This window comes from Sturnus vulgaris, chromosome 17 (genome assembly GCF_052056855.1).
Source record: "Sturnus vulgaris isolate bStuVul1 chromosome 17, bStuVul1.hap1, whole genome shotgun sequence".
NCBI classification, from domain to species: domain Eukaryota; kingdom Metazoa; phylum Chordata; class Aves; order Passeriformes; family Sturnidae; genus Sturnus; species Sturnus vulgaris.
Window position 1 is genome coordinate 9,240,827 of NC_142259.1, and position 16,679 is coordinate 9,257,505.

General features: G+C 54.0%; 2 protein-coding genes across 2 annotated transcripts; both read right to left on the reverse strand.

The window, feature by feature from the left end:
• Positions 1 to 10,314: 10,314 nt before the first annotated feature.
• On the reverse strand, positions 10,315 to 11,165 carry LOC148221822 (caltrin-like protein 2). Its single transcript, XM_088174754.1, has 3 exons — positions 11,017 to 11,165; positions 10,661 to 10,816; positions 10,315 to 10,483 (listed from the first exon to the last, which is right to left on the reverse strand). The coding sequence occupies exons 1-3, from the start codon at positions 11,078 to 11,080 to the stop codon at positions 10,479 to 10,481; spliced, it is 225 nt and encodes a 74-aa protein (XP_088030880.1). The 5' UTR covers positions 11,081 to 11,165; the 3' UTR covers positions 10,315 to 10,478.
• Positions 11,166 to 11,744: 579 nt separating this feature from the next.
• On the reverse strand, positions 11,745 to 12,602 carry LOC148221823 (sodium/potassium ATPase inhibitor SPAI-2-like). The gene is made up of 3 exons (XM_088174753.1): positions 12,444 to 12,602; positions 12,091 to 12,246; positions 11,745 to 11,913 (listed from the first exon to the last, which is right to left on the reverse strand). Exons 1-3 carry the CDS (start codon positions 12,505 to 12,507, stop codon positions 11,909 to 11,911), a joined length of 225 nt encoding a protein of 74 aa, XP_088030879.1. The 5' UTR covers positions 12,508 to 12,602; the 3' UTR covers positions 11,745 to 11,908.
• Between the last annotated feature and the right edge of the window lie 4,077 nt (positions 12,603 to 16,679).

Consider the following 16,679-nt stretch of genomic DNA (forward strand, 5'->3'; position numbering starts at 1 on the left):
CCCCTGCCCACACGCCCGCCTCCCGCGTGTGCTGCCAGTCCTGTCCCTGTGCCAGGCAGTGCTGGCCGCTGCAGGGCCATCAGCGTGTCTCCATGTGTGTGATGTGTCAGACTGTGTGTGCCTGTGCTTGTTTACATGGCAAGGAGCAGCAGAGGGAGGGGGAAGGGATGACTTTGAGGGAGGCCTCAGAAAAGAGGGGAAAAAAAAAAAAAAGAAAAAAACCGGAGGGAAATTCCTCTGTTCTGTGATATGAAGCAAAAAGCATTTATTTTTATGGCAATTAGAGATGGCTGAGCATCCCTGGAAGCTGCAAGATAAACATGCCCATCTTTGTCTGCTCCAGGCAGCTGCGAGCCTGGCTGATGGTGGGTGCTGAGCCCCAGAGGGGTGCAGCCCACGGGGTAGGAGGAGGGCTGGCTCCCACGTGGGGTTTTCTCTGCCTGTCACTGACATATGGTGATCAGGGTGAATTTTCTTTTCCCTTCTGAAAATAGTTCTCATCCAGCCATTTTTCAGGGAAGGAGCTGTGCCTGGTGCTGCAAGGGCGCCCACTCCATCTGGCACTTTGTGTCTGCACCAGAGCCCTGTTTGTGCTCTACTACAGAGTAGACCTCAGCCCTATACCCCCCAAAATCAGCTCTCCCAGGAGAGGTTTGCTGAGTGTCCCTGGTCCATGTGGAGGAGTTGAATCATGAGTTGGAAGGGAGTTGCCTGAGCTCTGCCCTTATTTCCCCCAGACTGGAGGGATCACCCTGGGAAGGGGCTGGGGAGACACGGAGAGGAGACACCTCTATATTTCCTGCTGCAGCTCAAGGCTCTGGCTGGAGCAACGGCAGAGAAGGGAAGTTCACTTCCCAGGCTGCAGAGGCCCTGTGCAGGTTTGTGCTGGCATCAAGACATCTTTCAGAGGGGACTTGGCTGCTGCACCAATGGCACCTGAGGTGAGTTTTCCCTTTTCTCCACAGATTCAGAGGCAAAAGTCCTGACTCTGCCACGAGCCAACCAGAGCTTGTTGGCCTGCCTTCACACTGACACTGGCAAGCTGTGGCAGGAAAGGGAGACTCCCATTTTAAGGCTGTTTTCCAGCAAAGGGAGGTGTAAGGGCTGTTCCTTGGCACAGCTGTGTTTGCCATGGCCCTGGTGAGGCACAGCTCCCCACGGCACGGGCCAGCCCTGTGGCCCTGCTGCCACTCTTGAGCTAACTGGCAGTGACGTGGAGATAGGAACAAGCAGAAAATCAGGTCAGCTGGAAATGCCTCGCCATCTCTTCCTTTCATGCCTCCCCCCATCTTCCTCTCTTGAGGAAGGCAAGGCTCTGCCTGCCCGAGACCGGGGTGGATTACGTCGATAACCACACAGCAAATCCTCCACGTGGGCACGGGGGGCAAAACCTCTTGCCGTGGTGTCTTCTGCAGTCTGGAAGCAAATCGCAGAGGCAGGGTGAGTCTGAAGCCAGCAGCCATTTCAGTGCTGCAGTGAGTCATCCCAAAAGGCGCTCAGCTTGTGGCAGCTCCCTTCCTTTCTTCTTTTTGCCTTTTTTTTTTTTTTTTAATAGCTGATGTAGCAATAAATTAAAAAAATAGCAGGAAATACATATGAATATAGCATGTCTCTAGAGCCCCTCTAATTAAAAGAAAAATCTTCAAGCACTTTTGAGCCCCTTGGATATCTGTTGTGAAAGGCTGGAGCCGTTGGGTACCTGCCACGTGGGAGGGTGGGATAGAGCAGCACACCTGCGAGTGCAGGGGGATCCGCCGAGCTGGCAGGGGCTGATTAATGCCGGGGACATGAGCACAAAGCATTTCACAAATAGTCCTTTCCAGAGGGAAAGAACTAAATTAGGGCAGATGCAAAAGCCTGGTCTTGTGTTTCTCAGCGGCAAAGACTTAAATACTAAATACATGGGCTTTCCTTAATACTGTGATTTCCTGGAGGTTTCTGTGCTCATTGGTGTGTTTGTTCCCTGAGCTATGGGAGGGGGTTGCTCCAGCCAGAGGGGTTTGGGCTTTTCCTTCCCATCCCATTGGCTGCTCCCATTCTTGTGCCATTAACTGTCCCAGTTTCCATGCCTCTCCCTGGAGCCAGTTCACGGGGTGGAGGGAGAGAAAGTGAGCTGTGATGGCAGAATCCTCTGAGCAGGAGGAGAAAAGTGGGGACACAAACTCCATGGGATTCCATCCCTACAACCTCCATCTTCCTCCCTGAGCCACAGGGTGTCTGTACATGCTGCTGACAGAGGGACATCAGCCTGATTCATGCTGGAAATTAATTAACCATCTTCATTCAGTCTCTGGAGCCCTTGGATATGCCTGCATAGCCAGCCCCCTGCAGAAAGGTGATTTGTTGGAATCGATCTGCAGTAGGCCTGGGACAGGCTCTCGGTATGGCCTGCAACAGCCCATCCCTCTGACAGCCTGGAACTCTTCTGGACTTGAGTTTTCCTGAGCTCACTGGGTGCCTGAGCCAGGAAAGATTAATGAACATTCACTGAACTCGCTGCAGACCTTGACTTGTGTTTGGACTCTGAAACTCTAACAGGAAACCTGAGAAAATCCAGAGTTGCACCAAAGCAGTGGCTATTTTTTATATAGATGGAGAGCCTCCAGCGAGGGAGCAGGGAGATGCTGCAGTGTAAGGTCAGCCATTTCAGAGCACTGATTTATTATCTGGCGAGTTCCCACATGCCTTGAGCATATGGATTGCCTCCATTTTACAGCAACCTGCAATCTCCATCTGCTGCATCCCCTCCATCCGCTCTGTCTCTGCTCCAGGTAGTCTCAACATCCTCCAACACCCAGGACACATTACCAAAACTGAATTCATCACAAACAAAAGCTATTCCCAGGCTCATCATTAACCTGTTGGAGCATCTCAGGCCAGGACTTCCCACAGGCCAAGACCTCTCCAGACCATTCCCAGCAGGGCTAGGAGCTGCCACAGGTAGGGATGCTGGCAGAAGGGCACTATGGTGTCAGAGGCGAGGTTAATGGCAGGACTTGCTCTGTTCCCTGACACTCATCTTTGGTGTCAGGGTCAGTCCAGTCACACTCCATTTACCAGTACAGAGAAAGCCACAAAACCCAAAACCCAAAACCCAGTCATCACGCCCATACTTGCACAGGCAGCATGGGCTCACTTCTTGGGTTCTCTGCCAGGAGAGAGACAGGTGAAGATGGAAGCACAACTTTAACTGCAATTAAATCTTACAGTACTGCAGATCAAATTATGCAAGTCACCAAGAGTGACTGAGATTTGACTCTCTGAAGCCTGGTGCAGTGAGGACGCTTGCCCTGCATTTTGATTTTCATAGCTGCGCACAGCCAAGGCCATTGCCATGGAGGGAGTCAGAAGTGGCCTCTGATTCCTGCCAGCAAGGCCAGGCTGGGTGGAGCAGGGAGGATCGATCATCAGCTGCCCCTGTGCTGCACTGCACATGGAAATATGTATAAATTAGTCTTGAGAAATGATACAATAAGGCAAATTGGAAATCAGTCTTTTCATGCAATAAAGGGGTCAAGATAAAGGGTGATTTCCCTGAGATTTATCTGGTCCTGTGGATAATTTCATCCCACAGCAAACCCAGCTGAGGCCCTGGCACTGGTGGAAGCAAGGGCAGCAAACCTGCCCTGTGGCTCTGCCTCTCCACCAGAGCTGGAGACAGAGAGTGGCTACTGGGTTTTGGGCTCTTCAGTCTCTGCCCAGCTGTGATAACACAGCTGAGAATTTCAAAATTATAAATTGCTGGTGAATTATCACTGTGGTAGTTTTGCAGGTGGAAGTGCCCTGGTGGTTTGAGGCTCTGGGTGAGCACCCTGCTCCCATTCCAGCTCTGCCTCCAGCTGCCTCTTTGCTGACAGGGATGAACATGAAGGAAATACTACAGCTGAGATGCTTGGGTGCAGGGGAGGTGCTCTCCTGTCTCTGCAAGGATGCTGTCTTTTGGGCTCTCTGCAGAAGGTTCAGGCAGTGCTGGGGGTGGTGAAAGAGCTCTGCTGCCAGAGTGTCTTCAGGTCTTGTGGCTCTGAAGGATGCCAGGGACTTGCTGGTTTCCTCCATCCCAGCCCTGCCTCTCCCTCCTTTAGACATCATCCCAGCATGGGCAGGACACCTCAGGGGCTGGAGATGCTGGAGTGCTGAGGAGGAGGATGACGTGTCACCGAGGGCTGCAGGCTGGCTCTGGGGGGCCAGGCTGGCATGGGACCCCCAGAGCCCCCCAGGTGCCCTTGGCAGCAGATCAGCCATGCCATGGTTCTGTGGCTCAGGGCTGGTGACTCATTGCCAGCCCTGGGAAGGCTGCAGAGCCATAGCAGGGAGGAGCAGGGGTGTCTGACAGCTCCTGAGTCTCCTGATTTCTTTGCTGCTGCATGGAGAATCACTGCTGTCTTCATGTCGGGGTCCAGGTTTGCTATGCTGGCTATGGATTTTTCCCTACTGTAGAGCCATCCTGGCTGCTTGTCACTAGATTTTTGTAGTTTTGAAGGTTTTTTACCAGGAATCTTTGAGCAAGCAGCAGAGGAGAAGCCAAAGATGCAGGATGCAGGTGGATGATAGCTTGCTGTCTGAGTCTGGACGACTGGAGGAGACACAGGCACTTGCTCCTGCAAAACGTGCACAGGATCCCATGTTTCATTACCTCCTTCCACCAGCTGCAATGCTGAGGGCACCCCCCATTCTTTCATTCATCCTGACAGAATTCGGGGCTTGCCTTTTTAGACACATCCAGGTATCAAGAGAGGACACATCTGCCTTCTTTCCAAACTCTTGGAGCAGTGTAAGTGGCATTTGCGTCCCAAGAAGATGCCTGTTGGTTTGCTGGGATGCAGCGTGGCATCCAGGCAGAAACCCCGTTTGCCTGAGCCCTGGAAAGAACCTCCTGATGACATTTCAGGAAAGCATTTTTCTATTTTTAGAGGCCATCGTGCACAGAGCCAGGGAGTCAGCACAGGATTCCCAAGCTCTTGCAGAAAGCAATCATGCATCTTGAGATGCAGCAGCCCTGGCGCTCATTAACACGATCGAGTCACAGGAGCTCCTGAAGCAGAAAGGTATTTGGGCAACACTCCACTGCCTTTTTTGGTCTCTGCTGGGTCAGGCTCTAATCATGGTGGGACCAGGGTGCTGCTCTGATTGGCACCATAGCTCTGATCTGTGCCTTGAAGGTCCAAAGCTCCTCGTTTGCCCGGCTGTGCAGGAACACAGCAGGGCGGTCTGCGATGCTCTGCTGCTTTTGCCCATCTCTGCCTGATTAATGTGAAATCCAGCCTCATGAATCATTCATGAAGCTTTATTTAGTATAATGATTTCTGACATCCACTGCCTGGGAATAGCATTTTGGGACAGACCGTTTGCGACCAGCGAACTCCAGAAATAGGGAGCTGACGTTTATCCCATCTGAACAGGGATGGGATACAGAAGGGGAGGGAGAGGGGCGAAGCAGCCCTGCCTCCTTCTCAGGGAATCACAGGTTGCTTCCTAATTAGCCAAATGTGTAAAAGCTAAATATTGACATCGCGTTGCGGTTCCCTGTGTCTTGCCATCACATTGCATGTTATTAACCTACATAATGTCAGGGAAAGGAGCATCTGTGTGTGCCTTGGCACAGGCAGGGCTGAAGAGACAGGAATTCCCCCATGCAATGCTGCTGGTGGGACCTGAAGGAGCTGGGAAATGGCTTCCCCTCCTGGCTGGAGCTGGGGAGAGAGAGAAGCTCGTTGGGCTGCCCTATAGCATAAATAGCCCACCCTCCTCTTCCAGAACACTTTGCTGGAGGGAGGTTTCAGCTGGGAGGGGCTCTCTGCAGGTGAGCAGCCCCAGTTGGGAGGGGTGTGCTGGTACCTTTGTTCCTGTGCTGGTGGATTTGAGAGTGATGGTGAGTTTATGACCGTGTGTGGGCTGCCAGGTGGGATCTGTGCTTCAGTTTGATGCATGAGCAGGGGCTGGTGCAGGGCTGGCATCTATGGGAGCTGCTTCCTCCCTGCAAACTGTTTCATGTGAGTCTCCAAGTGTTTCACCAGCCTTTGCCAGAGCTGTTATTTGTGGAACATCCCAGCTGCTCGGCTGAACACAGACATCAGCCTCTCTGAGGGACTGTGGAGGGAGTGCCCTGCTGAGAGATGGGGCTACAGAGAGGGCAGGGATGATGGAGCCCAGCTGCCCTGCCTGCCATGGGACCCAAAAGGGTCCATCTGTCCTGCCTGTGCCACTGCCAGCCTCCTGCTGAGCTCTCACATGTGTCTTCATGCAGTGTGGCTTACTGCAGAGGAAAGAGATGTCTCCTTTCCTCTCTGCATGGGGAAAAGGTTTGCTGGCATGTAGGGATCTCCCTCAGCTACAGGATGCTGTCAGTGGCTCATCTTTTTTGCCTTCCTTTTGTCTCCCTGGCTCAGGGAAGTCCTGCCAGCATCTGAAAGGCTTCCTGGGTGTGAACAACCTAGTGCAGCTGCAGCAAAGAGCAGCCTGCTGAGGATTCCTGGTGGGATGGAGGAGGGATGGAGCCAAGCAGCTCAGCACAGCTCTGCTGCCTCTTGGCTGGGGCAGGCAGAGCTGTTCCCTGCCAGACTGAAGGCTTCATCACAAGCAGCTTGGGAGCTTTGGCAGCACTTCAGGGAAGAGAGAAATCACACTGGGCTGCTCTGGCATCCCTCAGCCATGGTTCCATCCCCTGCCAGCCCCCAGCACTCTGGGGCTCCCCACCATGCAGGTGACACAGATGAGGTGACATTCCAGAGCCAGGCAGAAGGGACAGCTTCCATCCCTGCTCTCAAATGTGCCCTGGTGGCAGAGGCTGCCTCTCTCCACTACGTAATTCCAGGATTCCCTCTGCCCTCCCAGCATGGTGGGAGCTGGTGTCCTGTGCTGCTGCTCACTGGTGAGGGTGGGAGGGCGTGGGGAAAGGTCACTGCTGTGTTCTGGCCATGTAAGGCAAAGCACCCCTGTGTCTTCAGAAAGAAAATGCCGGAGGGCATCAGGTGGTGTGAGACAGCTCTGGCCCAGACCATTCTCTCCCTGCCACTGGAGAGGGTCTGGGTCTAGGTGAGGAGGCGAGTTTGTACAAACCATCCCAGAGATGAAAGCACAGAGTGAATTCCTACATTTGTTGACCTTTAACTGTGAGGATGGTTTGTTTTTCTGCAGAGGTGTGTATTCTTTTGTGGTGGGGAGCAAAATGCTGTTGACTCCTTTTCCCTCCTGGAATATTGCTGTTCCTCAGCAGGAATGATGAAGGCTGTGCACAGCTCCTGACCATGGGCAGAGCTGCTGCTGAGTGGATCTCCTCTGCCCAGGATATTTTCTCCTCTGGAACTGATGTGATTGCTGAGATCCTGCTGGGACTACAGATTCCCACTCCTAGGCCAGGCCAGCTAAATAACCCTCCCTTTCAAAGGCTGTCAAAGCTGTAGTAATTCTTATTAGGCTGGTTTGAATCATCTCTTGAAAAGGTCTCACATCACCTTTGAGCACCAAACTGTTCTGTATTCAGACCCCAACCACTCAGTCTTCTGAGCCAGACCATAACATATGCAGGGAGAGGCTTCAAGAAAATATTAAAGATGTTCTGCAGTGCTGTGGGTGAGACCTGACCTCTCCATCCTCTGTCCTGTGTAATTTCAGAGTGGAACAAAGGACATTGCGTGGAGCAAGGATGCTCTGTGGTGCTGATGGATCCCTGGGGAGACACTCTGGGTTCTATCCCCTGGGATGTTACAGAGTGTTGGATGTTTCCTTTGGGAATTGTTCAAGAGTGGCTGGCTTGAAAACCTTTACTTTGAGAGAAGCTGGAGCAAGCCAGACCTGCTGCCTGCCCTGCAGTGATGCTGCTGCTGTGACATGCCATGATGGATATTTCTAACCCAAAGCTGGGTCCTTGAGTGCAGCCTTTGCCCGCATTCCCAGCACCAGACCTGGTGGGGCTGTCCCAGGAAACATAGTGAATCCTGACCCCCCAGCAGAGGAAATGAACACCTTCATCTCCAGGCGGCTCTGGCCTTGGGGAAACAGGTGATGTGGGAAGAATCTCTCTGACACAGCACTCACTGCTTTTCCCATTGTCTTGCTGGCACTTACCTAGGACAAAGAGGGAAATTCCCTTCCTCCCCAGAGACCTGAATCCAAAGGACTTCAGCCAATGCACACTGCCAGGAGCTTACCACAGTCAGTGATCCTGACCTATGTGTTTTGGTGCACTGCCCAGCTCCTCCCAGGTGGATGCTGCCTCACAGAAGGGGTAGAGGTGAGTCTAATCTAGTGCTGGAAGCTTCTCAGGCTCCCCAGCACAGCTGGTGATAGCTGGAAATGCTGTGCACGGGAGGCAGGGACTTGTGCCTGGCAAGAGAAAGGCGGAGGATTTGTTGACACAGCTGCAGGTGGAGGCACAGTTGGTGCATTGCCTCAGGGATTTCTGCCTTGCAGGGCTCCAAAACAGAAAGCAGCAGGACTGAGACAGACTAAATGTCCCCAGAGCATCCTCTGGCCGAAAGCCACCTCCTCCTGCCTTCCTGGGCCGGCCGCTGGGTGACAGTGGTGACATGAGCAAAGCTGTCTCAGAGCAGGAAGAGGGACCTCTCACAGGGAGATCTGGAGGCTTCAAGCAGCAGGTTTTGGGAGGATGAACCCTTTCTGCCATTTCCTTGTATCTGCAGAGGAGCTGCTGCCCCGGGCATGGGTTATGCAGGGCCAGCTAAGAAGCACCCCATGCCTGGAGCTCTGTGTTTAATCAAACCAATTAGCAATTTAATCTTGTTAACAAACCAAGATAATTGCAGCATTATCAAATTAGCCAGCTGTATGGAAATGCCTGCTTAATAGCTGATAATAGCTGGTGCTGATGGAGGAGGAGGGCTGTGATCTGTGACTAATGACCGCGGGAGGTGCAATCAGGCTGCTCTGCCCTGGCTGCCCCAGCCCCGCCGGGATGCGGGGATGGATGGGGGAGCTCCGGGGCTCAGCCTCTCGAACCCCGCGGTTTGTGTGGCACAGCTCTCCCTGCGCAGAGGTCTGGCCTCGCCTCAGGGAGAGTCTTTCCCTGCAAGGACACTACACTGGGCAGAAGCAATGTGTGGTTTTACACTGAGTTTGGCTGATGAGCTCCCAGTTCTTGTTTTGCCTGGATCACCTGGCATTTTCAGCCTTCCCAGCGCTGCATGAGCTCTCCAGTTCTTCCTGCCCTCCCGTGGCCAGGCTAAGCAAAGAGTTGTTTTTTTCACCATAGCACTTCTTCCTTCTCAGAGCAATTTCTGAGTCTTCGCCTGATTCTGGTTCCTCCGCAGAAAAAAGGTCACCTACATAGGTGTGACCACAGAAGGACTCGCTCCAGCAGATGCTCTCCCCAGTCTCGGCCAGGCAGTTTCTACCATCTCAATGAACCATGCAAGGTGTGAACCCCGCAGCCAGAGTCTTCATCCTGCTGTGTTTGTGGGCAGTTTAAAATCTGGCTAGCTGGTGCTGCTCTCCAGGTTGCTTTGCTCATGGTTGGCCATGGGGATCATTGGCTCACAGACCAAGCTCCCCTCTGGTCTGGGCTGGGACTGGTTGTTGAGAATGGGACATTCTCAGCGGGCTCGGCGTCAGCAATGGGCTGGGGAGGGCTGGCAGGCCCTCTTTGGGCATTAGGCTGGGTGATGCTCTGCCCCTGCAGTGGTGGCGGCAGTGCCTGTTCTGTCACTGCACAGAGCCCAGCAGGTCCCTCGGGCTGCACACATTCTCTTCTGCTGATGCTTCTTGGCATTTCCTTTTGCTGGGGGCAAAAATGGGAATTTTTGTCCCCAGCACTCAGCTGTACAAAAATTACAAGAAACCCTTGGAGCTATGATTTTATTGCCCTGGCTTGAGGCTTTCCTCGGCAAGATTCTTCAGCTGAATTTTCCCCAGCAGCTCAGGTTCATTGAGGAGTTCAGCAGCACTTGGTGTTTGGGATTGTGTAACCCCCTCCTCTGCTCTCTAGATGTGCCCCAACTAGGGTATTCATAGGGAGGTTCTGCCTTCTGTATCCCCCTGGGCAGGCAGGGTCAGTTCCCTTCCACAGCCCTGCCCAGCTAGGAGGGCCTGAAGGACACAGTGCTCTACAGGGCGCCTTCCAGCCTTCCTAAAACAACAAGCCAGTCCTTTCCCACTGTTCTCTCCTCCTGGAGGCTGTGTGCCTCTGGATGGATTTTCTCCCCCAAGCCAGCCCCTAACCACACTGCAGGTGTGTAGCCAGACTGTTTCCATCCTCTTCCCCCGGCAGAAATTCTGGGGTGAAAGCAGCAGTGGGACTGTGTGCCAAGATGGAGAGAGGAGGGAGCAGGTGGGGAAAGGAGTCACACATCACAAACACCCTTGGGAAAAGTCTCTTTTATTTGTTAAAATAGCGGTGGGGAAGCAGAAGGAGAAGGGAAGTGGGTGGCACAGAGCACTGTGCAGCAGCTGTCACAGAGTGACCCTGGAGCTGAGGTGGGCTGGGAATGCTGAGATGACCCTCAGCCTGTCCTGGAAACCGGAGCTCACACTGGAAAGGGGAAAGCAAGAAAGGTTGGGTCTGGTGTTCACCCCAGCCCACACGTTTGTCCACTGTCACCCCACCAGCCTGACCGGGGGCTCTGGCAGCTGGACACAGCTCCGTGCCCAGAGCCAGCTCATCACACCCGCTCTGCCCCGGGAGCAGGCGGGGCTCCCGAGCTCCTACCGTAGTGGATGGAAGACGGCCTGGAGAGACATCTCGTCCCGCAGAAGGACCGGCAGCACTTCTTGCCACGGGGGCAGTCCTGGTCGGAGCTACACGCGTTCGGTGGGTTGTGCAGAGCGCAGGTGAAGCGCACGGGGGGACAGGAGGAGGCGCTGCCTGCCAGAGGAGGGACTGGTTTGCTCCAGGGCACCTGAGGGACACTGGGGGGGATGCTCCCGGCAAACACCCGTCCCCTCCCGTCCCCTGTCCTCTCTTCCCCTCCTTTCCTCTCCCCTCCCACAGGATCCGTGTAAACACGGCTCCTTCCCAGCACCCGAGCTTTTCTCCCCCATACCTTATCCTAGGACATCTCCTACCTGTTGGCAGCTCTGCCCAGAGGATGAGCATCCCCACCAGGAGGAGAGCGGCCACCGCCTTCATGCTGCCGTGTCCTGAGGGCTGCGAGCGTGAGAGGTGGGGGACACCGACATTTAAACCCTCGGTGAGGGTGGAAGTGGGAAACAGGGCTGGACAAGTGCCAGTTTTGTACGGTTTTCCTCTCCGGAAGCCTTTTGCGCAAGATGCACAGGGGATTTTTCAATTGCTCAAAAAGCAGTTATTGCATTGCACAAGTGACCCCTGCAGCCACACCTGGGGCTGAGGAGCAAGCCAAGGGGAGATGAGCCAGGGCATTGTCTACCCCGACAGGCTGGAGGCAGTGGAGCTGCTTTCTTCTGGGCAGGCATCCTCTCCAGGTATCCTTTTTTAGGAGAAACCCTTGTGATGACCATGTTCCCTTCTGAGGATGTGTTAAGTGCCTCTCCCTTTTTATTTTGCTTGCACAAACCTTACAGCATGATCCGAATCAGCATGAGGCTGCGTGTGCCTTCCCAGGGCCAGCCCCAACACAACCTCTCTCCTCCTGGAGGCTGGATGGATTTTCTCCCCCAAGCCAGCCCCTAACCACACTGCAGGTGTGTAGCCAGACTGTTTCCATCCTCTTCCCCCGGCAGAAATTCTGGGGTGAAAGCAGCAGTGGGACTGTGTGCCAAGATGGAGAGAGGAGGGAGCAGGTGGGGAAAGGAGTCACACATCACAAACACCCTTGGGAAAAGTCTCTTTTATTTGTTAAAATAGCGGTGGGGAAGCAGAAGGAGAAGGGAAGTGGGTGGCACAGAGCACTGTGCAGCAGCTGTCACAGAGTGACCCTGGAGCTGAGGTGGGCTGGGAATGCTGAGATGACCCTCAGCCTGTCCTGGAAACCGGAGCTCACACTGGAAAGGGGAAAGCAAGAAAGGTTGGGTCTGGTGTTCACCCCAGCCCACACGTTTGTCCACTGTCACCCCACCAGCCTGACCGAGGGCTCGGGCAGCTGGACACAGCTCCGTGCCCAGAGCCAGCTCATCACACCCGCTCTGCCCCGGGAGCAGGCGGGGCTCCCGAGCTCCTACCGTAGTGGATGGAAGACGGCCTGGAGAGACATCTCGTCCCGCAGAAGGACCGGCAGCACTTCTTGCCACGGGGGCAGTGCCTGTCGAAGAGGCACTGGTTCCGCGGGTTGTGCAGAGCGCAGGTGAAGCGCACGGGGGGACAGGACCAGGCGCTGCCTGTCAGAGGAGGAACTGGTTTGCTCCAGGACACCTGAGGGACACTGGGGGATGCTCCCGGCAAACACCCGTCCCCTCCCGTCCCCTGTCCTCCCTTCCCCTCCTTTCCTCTCCCCTCCCACAGGATCCGTGTAAACACGGCTCCTTCTCAGCACCCGAGCTTTTCTCCCCGTACCTTATCCTAGGACATCTCCTACCTGTTGGCAGCTCTGCCCAGAGGATGAGCATCCCCACCAGGAGGAGAGCGGCCACCGCCTTCATGCTGCCGTGTCCTGAGGGCTGCGAGCGTGAGAGGTGGGGGACACCGACATTTAAACCCTCGGTGAGGGTGGAAGTGGGGAACAGGGCTGGGCAAGTGCCAGTTTTGTACCTTTTTCCTCTGCCCGTTTCATTGGGTTTTTCAGAAGAGCCTTTTGCGCAAGATGCACAGGGGATTTTTCAATTGCTCAAAAAGCAGTTATTGCATTGCACAAGTGACCCCTGCAGCCACACCTGGGGCTGAGGAGCAAGCCAAGGGGAGATGAGCCAGGGCATTGTCTACCCCGACAGGCTGGAGGCAGTGGAGCTGCTTTCTCCTGGGCAGGCATCTTCTCCAGGTATCCTTTTTCAGGAGAAACCTTTGTGGTTACCATGTTCTCTTCTGGGGATCTATTAAGTGTCTTTCCCTTTGTAGTTTGCTTGCACGTGGTTTTGAAAACCAAACCCTACAGCATGATCCGAATCAGCTTGAGGCTGCCTTTGCCTTTCTAGGGATGATCCTTCAAGTTTTTTCCCAGAGATAACGTGCCCCAGCCCCAAATCCTCCTTGCTCCTGCCCCACTGGGAGTTTAAATTGGTGTAGGGAAAACAGCTTTAGCTTTGTCAAGGGTGAGTTTTCTCAAGCTGTGAACCCCAGTGTCCTCTCTGGGTGGCTTCTGCCATATAGGAAACAGGTTGGTGCTGGAACAAAGCTCTCTGGGGTAGGATAATCCCCTCCTTGCAGACCTTTCATCAGCCATGATGCAGCACAAGGACAACTTGACTGAGCCCTAGCTCTTGATGGATGTAGGGATTAGAAGCTGTATTCCTTGTTTGGATGGCAAAGATCTCACCACTCTTCTAACCTCACCCAGTTCCTCCCTCCCAAGGAAATTGCAACCCTGCCCTGGCCTCCAGGTAAATCTCTTTTCTTTAGTTGCCCTTGGGCAACGGGAAGTTACTCCATTTCCCACCAATTGGTCAATGTCCCACTCTGCTTGTGTAAGAGGTTCCTGAAATATTTCTGTGGGACTTCTGTGGCTGGCAGGAGCCCAACCTGTCCTGGAAATAGGCTCCTCTGGGAATGTCTGGGGAGGGGAAAGGTCCCACAGCCAACCTCTCCCAGCCCCCTGATCTCACAACCAGGCAGGGATAAAGAGCAGCAAAAGCCCAGTATCATTTCTACACGCTCTGTGCAGTCCCTGAGCCCCCAGAAGTGCACTGATCCAGCCCCTGGAGCTGCCACTTTCCATCCAGGGCGTGGTGGGTGTCTCACTGTGCCTTTTCTTTCTCAGACTTCCATTCTCAAGTTGCAACGCTCCCCATTAACTGGACCTCAACTAACCCGGTATCTGTTAATTATTGTCCAATTTCCCTGTTGACTCTGTGGCTGCATTTAGCTCTTTGTGAAGTCATTTATTAAGTAATGTGCAGAAAATATAGCCAGCCCCAAAAGATTTCTTGGACTGTGCACCAACAATGTAGCACTTTTAATGAGAAATACAAGCACTGGAATAATTTTTAAGCAATCCATTGCCATTCAGCTGCTACTGGGGCTGGGGAGGACAACGGTGGTGCCAGAATCTGGCTGAGGTAGTGCTTGGACCTATGTCCCCAAGGGAGGAGAAAAGAGGAAGGGACCAAAGCTTGGATTAAGCTGAAGAGAAGATGGGGGGATGGGGGACGGGTTGAGGGAGGGGAAGAAATCCACGTGAAGAACATTCTATAGTGCTTTATTCATAGCAGGGGGGAAAGTGTGAACTCTTTTTGTCACAAACTCATGAAACAACCAGGACCCTGCATTTCTGGGCACAGGATTGCCTGCAGTCCTCGTGTTGCTTTCTGTTACCTGTGCAGCACCCAATGCCCCAGCACCCCTCAGAGCAGTCCCCATCCCACATGGGTCATGCTCTTCTCCATGAAAACCACTTTGTGTCCCTCCTTCCAAACCTGCAAGGCCCCAGCTGTGCAGTGCTTGAGGCACATGCTGCTTTTCCCCAGCCAGAGCAAGGCTCTGCAGTTTGTATTCCCTGGAAAGGGAAAGGAGGGAGACCAGCAGCCCCTGACCCCCCAGCCTTCCCCAGGTACACAAAACACCCCAGGAACAGTGTGTGCCCTGCCAAGCAGCCCTAGTCCCCCACCAGGTGATGCAAAGATTTCAGCCTGATGATGAGCTCCATCCATCCATCCACCCATCCATCCACCCATCCATCCATCCATCCATCTGTCCATCATCCATCCATATCCATCCCTCCATCCTTCCATCCCTGCCTGTCTCCTGGCTCAGGAAGCTCTCCTCAGCTCCGGGCCGGCTCCAGCCGCTCGGGGTGCCCGGGAGAAGGGAAGGGAGTGCCCGCAGCCCAGGCTCACCCTCCTAGCGCTGGTGTCTGGTGCCACCTAGTGAAGTGTCCTTGAGGAGGCTCTGCGGGACCAGGCAGGCTCGGCTGCTCCCAGATGTAATCCCACGGGAAAGGGCCCTGTGGAATCTGCCTCTACAAACACCAGGTGGGTACAGACCTCTAAGTGGGACCTGCTCTGAGCACAGGGACCCCCAACCCCGCACTCCCAGACATCTCCAGCCCGGGGAGCCCAGAGCAAGAGGAAACCACAACTCTGCACATGCTGCCTGTGCCCAAAGCAAATGGAAAACAGAGCTGGGGTGTGCAAAATAAAGATTGTTTATTTACAGAAGAGCAGAAACAGCAGTGAACTACACTAGAGTTTAAATGGTAAGAATCCCTATAACAACAATAAACTATAAAACCTATTTACATAATGTAGAACAACGATGTATGAAACATATTTACAAAAGACAACACTCTCTAACATGTATATACAGAAGACTACTCTCTACACATATATCCAGAAGGGTGGCATCCCTGTCTGGCATCTCCATCAGTCCTGGAAGAAAAGCAAGCGACAGAGTCACTGCAGTCAGGCACAGAGGGCTGTTCCCTGTGCCCCCAGGCTGGCACACGCTGGCACAGCGGGGCTCTGCTGCCAGCACTGAGCCTGGCTGGGGCTGGGGGCTGCCCCCAGGCAGTGGGACCCAAAGTGTGGCCCAAAGCAAGCACAGGGCAGGCTGGGGATGGTGCTTGTGCCACCAGAACCCAGGAGGTCCCCTGGGCACCGTGTCCCTGAGCGGGGCTACCCCGCCCAGCCCCAGCCTGGCAGAAGGGGACCCACTCTGCCTGTGGGCAGGGCGTGGCCAGAACCTACCTGGGGTTGGTGTCCATCCCAGGACAATGTCCTCCTGCTCACCTTTCTCATCCACTTCCATGTCTTCAACATAATCTTCCATTTCCACCTCCATCTCTTCCTCCATCTCCTCCACATCCATCTCAATTTCTTCCTTTCCATTCTCTTCTCTATCTACAGCCATATTCTCTTCTCTATCAATCTTCATATCGATTTCCATCTCCTCCTCAGTGTCTGTGACAGGCTGAATAGGGAGCAAAACCTCAGAGTGGGGTCCCTGTCCCACACCATCCTCCAGAGCCCCATCCCAGCCTGGGGAGTGTCCACGTCCATGGAATGGCACTGTACCTTCATTGGGACAAAAACTGAGCATCCTGCAGGGATGGATGGCAAGATCCAGGCAGCGGGGACCGTTCAGGACTGATGTCAGTGTCAGGGACCTGATGACAAGCAAGGTGACAGGGATGCTCTCAGAGCAAGGTGCAGGGTGCAGCAACACAAGGGCCAATGGTTGTTTTATGCTCTTTGCTGGGAGAAGAAACTTCCAGCTGGAGCAGTCCCTGTGCAGTGATAATGCAGAGGAATTCATTGATAAATTCGCTCCCTGTGTGTGATGGGGACCACACTGAACGGTTTGCCTTGGAATGGACCCTGAAGATCATCTTATTCAAACCTGAGCTACCTCCCAGCAGACCAGGTTGCTCAGAGTCCTGTCCCCTCTGGCCTTGGATGTTCCCAGGGATCTGCATCCACAGCTTCTGTGCACATTCTAGGCCTGTGCCTCACCACCCTCAGTGTAAAAAAACCAGCTTCCTTTTAACCCAAATCAACCTTCTGCAGCCGAAAGTCATCCCCCCTTCTCCTCCCACCACAGACCCTGTTGAACACTCTGTTCCTGTCTTTCTTATGGGTCCCTTCAAGCTCTGCACAGTTGCAGTGAGTCCTCCCCATGGCTCTCTCTTCTCCATGCTGAACATTCCCAACTCCTTCAGCCTTTC